The sequence below is a fragment of the Crinia signifera genome, chromosome 3 (genome assembly GCF_055691185.1).
Source record: "Crinia signifera chromosome 3, ASM5569118v1, whole genome shotgun sequence".
Lineage (NCBI taxonomy): Eukaryota > Metazoa > Chordata > Amphibia > Anura > Myobatrachidae > Crinia > Crinia signifera.
Genome location: NC_139219.1, coordinates 286,751,277 through 286,763,779, shown reverse-complemented (window position 1 = coordinate 286,763,779; position 12,503 = coordinate 286,751,277). Strand labels below are relative to the sequence as shown.

General features: G+C 44.6%; 1 protein-coding gene across 1 annotated transcript in view; it reads left to right on the top strand.

Annotated features, from left to right (window-relative positions):
- LOC146064652 (serotransferrin-B-like) overlaps positions 1-12,503 on the top strand; it is a 34,547-nt gene that overhangs the window by 16,045 nt on the left and 5,999 nt on the right. Inside the window, exons 9-12 of the mRNA XM_083178410.1 lie at positions 918-1,014; positions 5,683-5,724; positions 7,760-7,918; positions 11,764-11,914. Coding sequence (XP_083034536.1) covers positions 918-1,014; positions 5,683-5,724; positions 7,760-7,918; positions 11,764-11,914 — 449 coding nt within the window. The remainder of the gene's footprint in view (positions 1-917; positions 1,015-5,682; positions 5,725-7,759; positions 7,919-11,763; positions 11,915-12,503) is intronic.

The window sequence follows — 12,503 nt, the reverse complement described above, 5'->3', positions numbered from 1 at the left end:
ACCGCCCACATCTTTCGATGGTCACCGACCATCGAATGATGTTTAACGTGCACGCATATATAAGTGACTTTTCAGTTGCGTATATATGCGTGCACGCTGGCGCGGATACGGCCGGGCAGCTGACATCCGGCGATGTCAGCCACCCGCCCCCCACACCCGCGTCACTGCCTCATTTCCATGAGAACGCCCAGCGTTCTCATGGGAACGCCCATGGAACGCTGGGCGTTCCCATATGGTAATGGAGCAGCCCGGCGCCCCCCGCCCATCTCCTCCCCCCCCCCCCCCCCACGCCGGCATGGGTGCATGGCATGTCCCGAAAGGTCGCCGTGGGTGCACGCACCATACGCCTGCACATGCGCAGATACCCGCCTGCGCATGTGCAGACGCACAACATTGGTACTGCGTGCGAATGCACGCAGTACTGAACGGATCTGAATCAGGCCCAATATCTCTTCTAAAAACACCTGCACTTTAGTAAATATGCCCCATAGAGTACTAAAGACACAGGGCTGTGACTTTAACCACATTTGGGGATAAATTATCTGTGACTTATTATATGCAACAAGTTTTAAAACTAACTGATGGCATATAATAAATGGTGTTTCCGCCAATCAGCTCCCAACTGTTATGTGTTGGAAAAATGACAGTTATGAGCAGATGGGCTGGAGCCCCAGTTATCCGTTTCTGTCTAGGTTGCTTAGAATTCAAAAAAGATGCTGGATTTTTATTCTCGCGCATGTGTATTACAATCCATACACATGCGTAACCAATTAATAATCGCCCATCCTGCAAAATCGCAAACCCCTAAAAAAAATGTACCAGATGTCTTTATAAAATGATTGTGGGAAATGAGCGAGAGTGCAGACTACATGCTCATTGTTACCAGGACAGATGTCATATGTTTGTGGTCTTTGTAGAAAGGTGAGGCTGATGCAGTGACACTGGACGGGGGGTACTTGTATACAGCAGGCCAATGTGGGCTGGTCCCTGTACTCGGAGAGTACTATAACCAAGGTAAGGCCATTCTTTATCTTTTGTACAAATGCTGCCTCTGTCACAGGTTGCAAATCTTCAGGAATAATCCTACATGGATATAGGATAAAAGAGAGGGGTTGGTGTAATTGCGCTGCTATATATACAATTTGCAGGGGTATACTCCGAACAACCAATCAGTGTGCAGAAATGAATGAAACGGACTCACTGCCTTAAGGGTATAAATTTTATAGTAAAAAAGCATCAATTATTACACAGATATATCATATATAAAAACAACAAAAATTATAAAAATACATACAAAAAAACAATAAAATAGTCGTAATATCTGTAATATTTTGTACTAAAGGTACAGAGCTCAAGTTCTATATAGAACACTAGTAGGACAAATAATTGGGACCACTCTGCTGAGAATTAGCGCTGATTTTAGAAGCCAGATGGTTATTAGGCATTTCTGGTATCCATGATTAAATAGTAGAGGATCAATTGATAATCAGTGTATCGATATAGTAAACAGTCCACAGTCTTTTTTAGCATGTATAGTAACACGCCTATAGGATGATACTCAAGACCGGACTCCAAATAAATGCTGATGGATAGTAAATTAGGAAGCCTGCATAGGGTAAAAAGGAGTTGATCTCACCCCGTTTGTACAGATGCACACGTGGACCACGTGTGCATCTGTACAAACGGGGTGAGATCAACTCCTTTTTACCCTATGCAGGCTTCCTAATTTACTATCCATCAGCATTTATTTGGAGTCCGGTCTTGAGTATCATCCTATAGGCGTGTTACTATACATGCTAAAAAAGACTGTGGACTGTTTACTATATCGATACACTGATTATCAATTGATCCTCTACTATTTAATCATGGATACCAGAAATGCCTAATAACCATCTGGCTTCTAAAATCAGCGCTAATTCTCAGCAGAGTGGTCCCAATTATTTGTCCTACTAGTGTTCTATATAGAACTTGAGCTCTGTACCTTTAGTACAAAATATTACAGATATTACGACTATTTTATTGTTTTTTTGTATGTATTTTTATAATTTTTGTTGTTTTTATATATGATATATCTGTGTAATAATTGATGCTTTTTTACTATAAAATTTATACCCTTAAGGCAGTGAGTCCGTTTCATTCATTTCTGCACACTGATTGGTTGTTCGGAGTATACCCCTGCAAATTGTATATATAGCAGCGCAATTACACCAACCCCTCTCTTTTATCCTACTGTGTTCATATCTGTGGGTCAAGGCAAACCCATAGGTGTTTTTGCTGCAGCTAGTATATGCTCATCATTTTTTGACTATTATTAGAAGATTTTTATTCCTTTACTATTATAAGCGCGGGGGCACTTGTCAGTAGCAGACAGACTTCTTATCTGTCTGCGGCTTGCAGGTAATAATTCTTTTACATGGATATAGGCCCTTATTCTGGTTCACTCACAAAGGCAAGTCTTTCTCAAATGGACAAAACCATGTGCACTGTAGGTAGGGCAGAAGTAACTTGTGCAGAGAGAGTTAGATTTGGGTGGGTTTTACTTTACATTGAGCTCTATATTGCAATGTAAAAATAAAGCAGTCAGTATTTTCCCTGCACAGAAACAAAATAACTCACCCAAATCTAATTCTCTCTGCACAAGATACATCTGCCCCCCTGCATTGCACATGGTTTTGTCCATTTGAGAAAGAATTTGCCTTTGCAAGTGAACCAGAATAATGGCCATGATGTCTTATTTCATTTTAGAAAATGACAGAGCACTGCATAAATCTATGTATAAACATACCAAATCTACCACAGAGTTAATTCTTACACCCTAGTTGCCTACCCTCCTGCATTCTGCAGGAGACTCCCTGAGAGCGCTGCTCTCTCCTATACCAAACAATCTTTCTTCAAATCTCTCATCTCTTCCCATTCCTCCAATCCCCGACGTCTCTTTGAAACTTTCAACACTCTACTTCGCCCTGCACCACCCCTCCTCCCTTCATCCCTCACTGCCACTGACTTTGCCTCCTTCTTCCTCTCTAAAATTGAGGTAATCCGACATGATATCTCCTTCCATACCCCCTCTGCTGCCCACCCACCCCAATCATCCTCCCCTACCAACTACCCCACTCTGTCATCCTTCTGCCCTACTACAGCTGAGGAAGTCCACTCCCTCATCTCATCCTCTCCCCCCTCTACCTGTCCCTTGGACCCTCTCCCCTCCCGTCTCCTCAGTTCCCTCTCCCCCACTGGCTGCTCCCACCTTGCTCACCTCTTTAACCTATCTCTTTCTACTGGCATCTTTCCCTCACCCTTCAAACACGCTCTGGTCTCGCCTATTCTTAAAAAACCTAACCTGGACCCTTTATCTCCCACAAGCTACCGCCCTATCTCTCTTCTCCCATTTGCCTCTAAAATACTAGAACGGCTGGTTTACAGACGTCTCACCAGCTACCTGTCTGACCACTCCATCCTAGATCCCCTTCAATCTGGCTTTCGCCCACTTCATTCCACTGAGACTGCCCTAGTGAAAGTCACCAATGACCTGCTGTCAGCCAAATCCAAGGGTCACTTCTCCCTGCTTATCCTTTTGGACCTATCTGCTGCCTTTGACACTGTGGCTCACCCTCTCCTCCTCCACACACTCCAAAACATTGGCCTCTCTGGCACAGTCTTCAACTGGTTTTCCTCTTACCTCTTCAACCGTTCCTTCTCAGTCTCTGCCTCTGGCTCTACCTCACCACCTTCTATCCTTCCTGTCGGGGTCCCTCAGGGTTCCGTCCTTGGCCCCATTCTGTTCTCTCTGTACACCTCCTCTCTGGGTGCACTCATTAACTCCTTTGGCTTCCAATATCACCTCTATGCAGATGACACCCAAATCTACCTCTCCTCTCCTGATCTGTCCCCCACTGTTTTCTCTCAAGTTTCCAACTGCCTCGCTGCCATCTCTACCTGGATGTCTGAGCGATTTCTGAAGCTGAATATGGACAAAACCGAACTTATTATCTTTCCCCCACCCAGAGCTATGCCCCCTACTAATATCTCTATCACTGTTAACAACACCATCATCTCCCCTGTTCCCCAACTCCGCTGCCTGGGTGTCACTCTTGACTCCTCCCTCTCCTTTGCACCCCACATCCAAACGCTGGCCCATTCTTGCCGGTTCCAGTTACGCAACATTGCTCGCATCAGGCCCTTTCTCTCACAGAGTGCAACTAAGCTGATCATCCACTCATTGGTCATCTCACGGCTTGACTACTGTAATGCTCTTCTCACCGGCCTTGCTCAATCCCAACTAGCTCCTCTCCAATCTGTCCTCAATGCTGCAGCCAGGCTTATCTTCCTCTCCCGCCGCTCTAATTCTGCTACTCCCCTTCAACAAAATCTGCACTGGCTTCCATTCCCCTACAGAATCCTCTTCAAACACCTCACACTCACATACAGGGCCATCTCTAATTCCATTGCTCCATATATCTCTAACCTCATCTCCATTCATACACCCTCCCGCCCTCTACGGTTAGCTGATGACTGTCGTCTCTCCTCCACCCTGATCACTGCTTCCCATGCTAGAGTACAGGACTTTGCCCGTGCTGCACCCCTTCAGTGGAACGCACTCCCTCGCTCCATTAGACTCTCCCCGACCTTGCAAAGCTTCAAACGGGCACTGAAAACTCACCTATTCATCAAAGCGTACCCTTCCACTGCATAAACCAGCTGGTTCTCCGACCCCTTGCCTGTTTCCTGTTTACATCCTGCTATCTAACCACCACCCCCTCGCTTGCACCTCTTGTAATCTGTCTGTCTCCCCTTCCTACTAGATTGTAAGCTCCTCCGAGTAGGGCCCTCTACCCTCCTGTTGTCAAAGCCCACTTCTCTTCACATTTCACTCACAGCTCTCCTTTACTCCAACACTCAGTGACCATCTTCGTCTGCATACTCCTCTCCATCATTGGCCTCAAGCCTCTAGTTGTATGTTGATTGAGTCCTCACTACTTATATCCAAGCTGTAATGTGTATTGATCTGTGGCGCTCTTTATTTGTACAGTATTTTTGTTATTTATTCAATGTTATGCCAAGTTTTGTTTCCCTGTATTGTTCCTTTGTACGGCGCTGCGAAACACTTGTGGTGCCTTATAAATAAAATTATAATAAAAGTAGTAGCAATCTCCCTCTCTCCCTCATTAGTCTAGCAATCTCCCTCATTTCACCTAGCCCACATTACACTGTTACATTTTGGGGGAAAAAAGGAATGAGAGACAGATACATTTACATTGAATCATCAGCACCATTTCCCAGCACGTTACCAAGTATAGTAGCTCTTACTAACTGCTTTGTGGCTCATCTACATTTAGATATAAGTCATTTTAAAAGATTCCTCTCAAATGTAGCAGTACACACCCACGCTTCTAGGTGCCTTATTCACAATCTCTTTTCACAATCTCTCCATATATGGAATTAGACACACCCTTTGGGTGGAGCATGACACGCCCCCTCAATGGGGCGCTGTGCAAAATTCTATTACCAACTAAAAGCTCCCTGAAACTAGTTTGCAAAAGTAGGCAAGTATGGCTTACACAAACGCACAAACATTCACACACTTGTGTGTAGATTAGGTGTGACCTACACACATTATTGTGTTTTATTAGATTTTAAAAAAAGATGTATTTCTTATGCTTGTTCTTTTCTCTGACTTTACAGATGATACAAAACCATGTAAAACCAGTGGATCCAAAACACAAGGTGCAGCAGTCAGTATATTTCATTTGCTAAAATACTGTCCTAGATATGTAGGTGAAGATATTTGACAGAGCTACCTTATAAGGAATCAGATTACAGTATGTCAAAGGTTCTCAAAGTCGTTCCTCAGGGCCCCACACAGTGCATGTTTTGCAGGTCTCAGAATCACAAGTGAAATAATTAGATCCATCTGTGGATCTTTTAAAATGTTTCAATGAGTAATGAATGCACCTGTGCAACTGACAGGTGACCTGGAAAATGTGAACTGTGTGGGGTCCAGATGACCGAGTTTGAGAACCCCTATGTGATAAGTATGGTGTAATATGAACCAAAGCCATCTAATATGTACAGTAGCAGCACATTTATCACAATATGCATACATTTTGGACCGCGGTCTGCGTCTCGCCCGGCTCTCTGTCGGGACCTTCCTGACGTCACGGTCCCGGCCGGCTCCTGCTGCAATGAAAACTGACAATTAGAAAATGGCTGGCAGCCATTTTCTAAGAGTCCGTTTTCATTGTAGCAGCAGGAGCCGGCCGGGACCGTGACGTCAGGAAGGTCCCGAAAGAGAGCCGGGCGAGACGCAGACCGCAGGTAAGAAGGAGGGGCAGGTTAGGTGCGGCGGGGGGGGGCGCTAAATAGTTAGTTACGCCCCTGAATGCTGGGCGTTCCCATGGGCAAATCCCCCAGCCTGGCGCCCCATGCTCCTCTTGGGGTCTTGGGTGCGAGTGTTTGCCGTGGCCACACGCACCTAGTGCATGCACTATTAAAAAAACATTGCGATCGCATGCGAGCGTGAGGAACAGAATAACCAGTAGCAGGTGGGCCCTGATAAGAGACTATCCTTACAAAGAGCTGAAAGTAGTATGATACCATATCGCTATCATACTGCTTCCTTCCGGTCGCCCACCGGAGGGGGGGGGGGGGGGGGGGCAGGGCCAGATTAACAATGAGGCAACTGAAGCTGCAACTCCAGGCCTCCACATACAAATAGGCCCACCATCATCAGAGCGTGATGATCACCAGACACCAGCTAACTACATGGTTTGCCATAAATCATGTGTATAACAATTGCATTCCTATTTTATACATTTATATGATTTTTGTACTTTTATATATTTAGATATTGAGGTTTATAATGTGCAGGCTTCACATGCCCACTGCTGCCACCCTCTGCTGTGTGGCATTTTGTGAATTTGGGTTGGAGTGGAGGAGGGGGGTTTTACACGTGGGCCAACTACTCACAAGTTCCACCACTGGCTTGAACATTTCCAGCTCCAGGCCCATTATGCCCATAACCCGGCCGGCCCTGCTGTGAAGCAACACCTCATTCCCCAATTCTTTGTGAACATGGTATTCATCCCTATATATTGATCTTTTGCCTTCTGATTTAATTTGTTCCAGATATGTACTTGACTACTACTATAAGTATTTAGTCTAAAATCAAACAACATTTTTTATGAAGCTTTTTTTTTTTATTTTCTTAACAAGTTGCCTAGGTGCCATCAATGCCCCTGCTGGTAGTAGCATGGAAGACTGTAGGTTATAAGTTTGTACTTCACCTACATTTCACATGCTTCTGTCGGGGCCACCTGCCTCCATAGTATAAGACAGTGTACAGTATATTTTTGCACCATGCAGGTCTCGTCATGCTAAACTAATATGCTCCTCCATAAAACAGTGCAATTGCATAATATTATGCGGACTGGCTGACTGGCATCTCACTCGCTCGCTCAGCAAAATGGTGGGGAGCGGGGATCGACAGCTTCCCTGCCTGTCTCCGCTTCAGGGAGAAGGGCAGGGAGCAGGGGCAGGCAGGGGGCAAAGCGGCAGGAGAGGGGAGACTGGTGGAGGGCTCTGACAGAACAGGGTGCTAGCATCTCGTGTGTGCGCCCCATTCTGGCGGAGGATGACGGCTGGTGGGGGCTGGCGATTGGCGATAGAATCGCCAGGAGCAACTTAAATGAGAGCTGCTCTATTTGTCCCTAGTCTGGGTATGGATAGAACAATGTCTATTTCTCCTGTGATCTCTACAAAGGTACATATTATGCTGTCGCCGTTGTGAAGAAAAGCAACAAGGACATCTCATGGAACAACCTTAAAGGCAGGACATCATGTCACACGGCTGTAGGACGCACTGCGGGCTGGAATATTCCTGTTGGTCTTATTAATAAGATAAACAACAACTGTGATATTGGTAAGTGTAACATTATCTTTACATTGAGATGATATCGTGTGTACTGTATAATACAAATCAGGAATGGGTGCTGAGTGTTGCTGCATTCAGTGGCGGATTCAGGGGGGTGGCACCCGGGCACGTGCCCCCCCTGTCATTTCATTTTGTAGCTTAGGACCAGGGCTTTCCAACGAGCCCAGCCCCGTGTCTCTAGCCCCCCGGGAACCAGAGATATCGACTGGCAAAGCTGTAACGTTTTTTCCCCATAGGATAATATGGGACCCGTCAAATCTGACCCCCACCCGATTCCGACGGCTGCCTGTTCCCCTCCTAGCATCACAGAAGCTTGCAGTTGATCTCAATCAATTCCAAATCGCTGGGCCTTCAATATGATACCAGGCTGGTCCATATCGGTCAATCGGTTCCAGAGATATTACGTGTAAACTAATTTTTCTTTTTTTTAATGTAATTTCATGGCTGTTCATGTTCTTTGAGGGCAGATTACTCTGGAACCAAACGTTCCAGTTTCACTGGACCAAAATCATTCAAAGCCCACTCAAAAGTTCTTCAATATGATACTTGTCTCATGTAAATGGATCAGTTGGTTCCAAAGATATAGCCGGTTAAATAAGATAACTGGTTAAAGGCAGGGAGGGGTGGTTTTCTCTCCCCCTCACACAAGAAAATGCAGGGACTAGGCTGGTGTAAAAGGGGCCAACCTGGGAATGCATTTTCTGGTGTGAAAGGGGTATTATTTCAAATAGCCTGGACCTGCAGTGCTCTGAATACAGCCAGGCTCTGCCACTGTCAGTGGCTATCACTTCTGCCTGGCGGCTGTCCCCCATTTACCGCGAGCATGTATTCCCCTTGGCAATGAGCATGTAATCCCACATGGCAATGAGCATGGAACCTCTGGCAATGAGCATAGAACCCTTGGCAATGAGCATGTAGATAAGCAGCACTTATGTAGCATCATTTTTAATAGGCATTATGGTGTTTGACATAATACATAATGGATATAATGGCGTGTAACTTAACGTGTAATGGACATTATGGTGTAAATGTTTAATGCACACCTTTGGTGGACAATGTTCCTGTTTATGAAACGTATTGTGAATTTTGGCTTAATCTGTGTGGCATTATGTGAATTTTGGCTCAATCCGTGTGGCATTATGTGAATTTTGGCTCAATCTGTGTGGATTATGTGAATTTTGGCACAATCCGTGTGGCATTATGTGAATTTTGGCTCAATCCGTGTGGCATTATGTGAATTTTGTCTCAATCCGTGCGGCATTATGTGAATTTTGGCTCAATCCGTGTGGCATTATGTGAATTTTGGCTCAATCCGTGTGGCATTATGTTTATTTTGGCTCAATCCATGTGGCATTATGTAAATTTTGGCTCAATCCGTGTGTTATTATGTAAATTTTGGCTCAATCAGTGTGGCATTTTGTGAACTTTGACACAATCCATGTGGCATTATTTGAATTTTGGCTCAATCCGTGTGGCATTATGTGAATTTTGGCTCATTCCATTTGGCATCATGTGTAAGGGGCAAGTATAATGGGGTCTAGTATTTTGTTGCATAATGTGTAGAAGTTGTATATGGTGTTGTACACTACACTCAAGGACATGCCCCCTGTTGAGTGGCCACACCACATTTTCCGGAGCGCGCCTTAAGCGCGCGCAAAACTACATCCTTCACTTTTGTCACCATGGTGGGCCTGTGTACTTTAAATGCCAGGGCCTATTTTTAATCCCATTCCCACCCTCTCTTTGCCGCTCTCTTAGCATGTACACTGGCACCACTAACACCGCCCCCCCACCTAAACCCTTTTTTTTATCATGGTGCCCCCCCTGTCATTTTATCCTGGATCTGCCCCTGGCTGCATTGGTGTACAGTATTTCAGTTATTTCACCCCAGGCCAAGATACTGTAAGAATATAGAGGGGGAATTCAATTAGCCGCTATAATTTACAGCAGGCTAATTGTCACCCAGTGCTATCCAAGTCGCCCCAAATGCAGCCAGCCAGGAGCTCTTATCAGGGATTTTTTTCCTGGTCCAAAATAAATCCCTGTTAGGTAGCCTGTTTTTGCGAAAGCTGGTAGTTTTAACACATACAGATATAGCCGTTCTCATTGCCAGCCACCTATATCTGCCAGCTGGTGAGCATGTGGATGCACAGGCGTTTGACACGCCCAATGTCAGGAACGGCGCACGCAAGCGTCATGCAAGTCATCAAATGGTTTTTTTTCAGTGTTTGCAGTCTGTGTATAGCCCAGGATTTACTCAGGGGCTGCGATAGAAACAGGCTGATCAGGGGCAGATCTGACATCATACGCCATTTTCCCTGACACTCCCAGAAAATGGCTGATCACCACCCCTAAATGCCATCTTTCTCTCGATCACCTTGTGTAAGGCTAGCGATAAAAAAAAGTAGCAGGATTTTATTGCAGGATGGCCTGGCATATGTGTACTATGGGCCGAACGCATGCAAATAATCACCAAGCCTGCGAATCCACAGACGTGGAATTAGGTCTTAAGTAGGCCCATTGTGCATGACTCAGAGTCCAGTCCTAATACTAATTTATAATGTGCAGAGAGATTACAGAGAGCAGCAATCACCACCAGGGTGGCTACCAGGTCCAAAGGGCTAGTTCGGGGGGTGGGGTGTGATTCGCTTCATCACAGTTCCGCACCAACTGCAAGATGCTGCAGTTATTCACCTAAGAGATTACATGATTCACAACAAAGTGCACTATAATGGGCCCTGGGGAACTGACTTGCTCTACTTAATGAACTTACCGAAATGTGTGAGTACACCGGGGTTGAAAGGTTTAGCAATGGTGAGGTCTTAGCAAGCCAACAGCCTAAGGGCCAGATTCTCTAAGCTTCATAAGTGATAACATGGAGAGTGATAAACAGCCAGCCAATCAGCTCCTGTCTGACATTTTTCTAACACAGTCTGTGACATGGCAGGTAGGAGCTGATTGGCTGGCTGTTTATCACTCTCCATTTAATCACTTTTGAAGCTTAGAGAATCTGGCCCACAGTCCTTTTCTAAGTGAATTCAAAGATGGGACCAGACACCCTTTTATGTGGTTTCTGAACCTCTCCGCAGTCTTCATTGGACACAGAATCAAGGCTTAAATCTACTCGCTAGATACAAATCTGCAGTCTTTAACATAATCTTATATCTATGAACTCCCTCACAGATAGGAGGGACACCATGGGTGAGATTTAATAAAAAAATCTCCAGTTTTTTAAAGCGGCAATCATTTACACTGCAAAACCAGTTTGATTTTGCGGTGTAAATGATTACCGCTTTAAAAAAACTAGAGATTTCTTCCCAAATCTCTCACTTTCTGAATCTCTCATCCTATTAAATCTCACCCTATAAGTTAATAGGATATCTGAAAGTAAGCCATCACTAATATATCCATGCCAGAGTGATCTAAGTTACTTCTATACAGTATTACCTATTTTTTATTAGTTATTGTGGTATCATTTTGGAAGTTCTGCATGAGTTTATGGTGATTCTTCAAGGTCTCTCGGCACAAACATAAGTGTAAATTTTCGAGCAAAGGCTCCGTAGACTCAAGAGAAACAGACAATTATCTTGTAGAGTATATTTTGGTGGCTGATTAAATGTATAAAATAATTTATGGAATATTTTGAAATGTTGACTTATTTACCACTTCTAGGGACGATAACATGAAAATCCATGTATCTCAATAGACTAAAGTCATTTGTTTCTCTACCAACACCCACATGCCTTCAAAATAAAATACAAAAGAAGAATAGAATGCTGTTATGAAGTACAGTATAGGCATTACTATGTAGCTATTACGTGTATTATTTACAGGTTCGTACTTCAATCAGAGCTGTGCTCCTGGCTCCGATATTAACTCTAACTTCTGCAAATTATGTATTGGTGACCCCGAGAAATCCCTGGTAAACGCCAAATGTTCTCCGAGTGATGAAGAGGCTTATTATGGTTACTCCGGAGCTTTCAGGTAACGCAAACTGTCAATCCATAGAGGAGATATGAATATACTTACAAAGAAATAGGGATTTAAAAGGGTTGAGATTACCTGAAGGGTAAAAAAAAGGGGCAGACTAGATGGGCCAAATGGTTCATATCTGCCGTCAAATTCTATGTTTCTATGAGATATGATGAATGTGACAACCACAGACATTTTAAGAGGAGAAGCCCGGGTGCAACCTCTTTCGTCTGGGCCCCCTCCTCTCTGAAGGCAGCCATGCAGCGCTACAGAGTCTGAGCTATAAGGTGGCAATCCACACGCAGATTTATCTTCAGATCTGTCTGGTTGGAACAAAAACATGGTTATGGAAGAGAGCAAATGACAGTTGACCATTTGCTTGGAAATTCTGGAAAACTGACAAACTGTCACCCATCCATAACCATGTTTTTGTTCCAACCAGCCAGATCTGAAGATAAATCTTACTAGTGTATGGGCATCTTTAGAGGGCTCAGACTCTAATGGGCATGCTCAGATCTCCAGAAAAAAATCCTAAAGATATTGGAGGCACTGACCGATGGGCTTCAGCTGTCAGAGGGGCACCAAGAAAGAAAGACAGAGG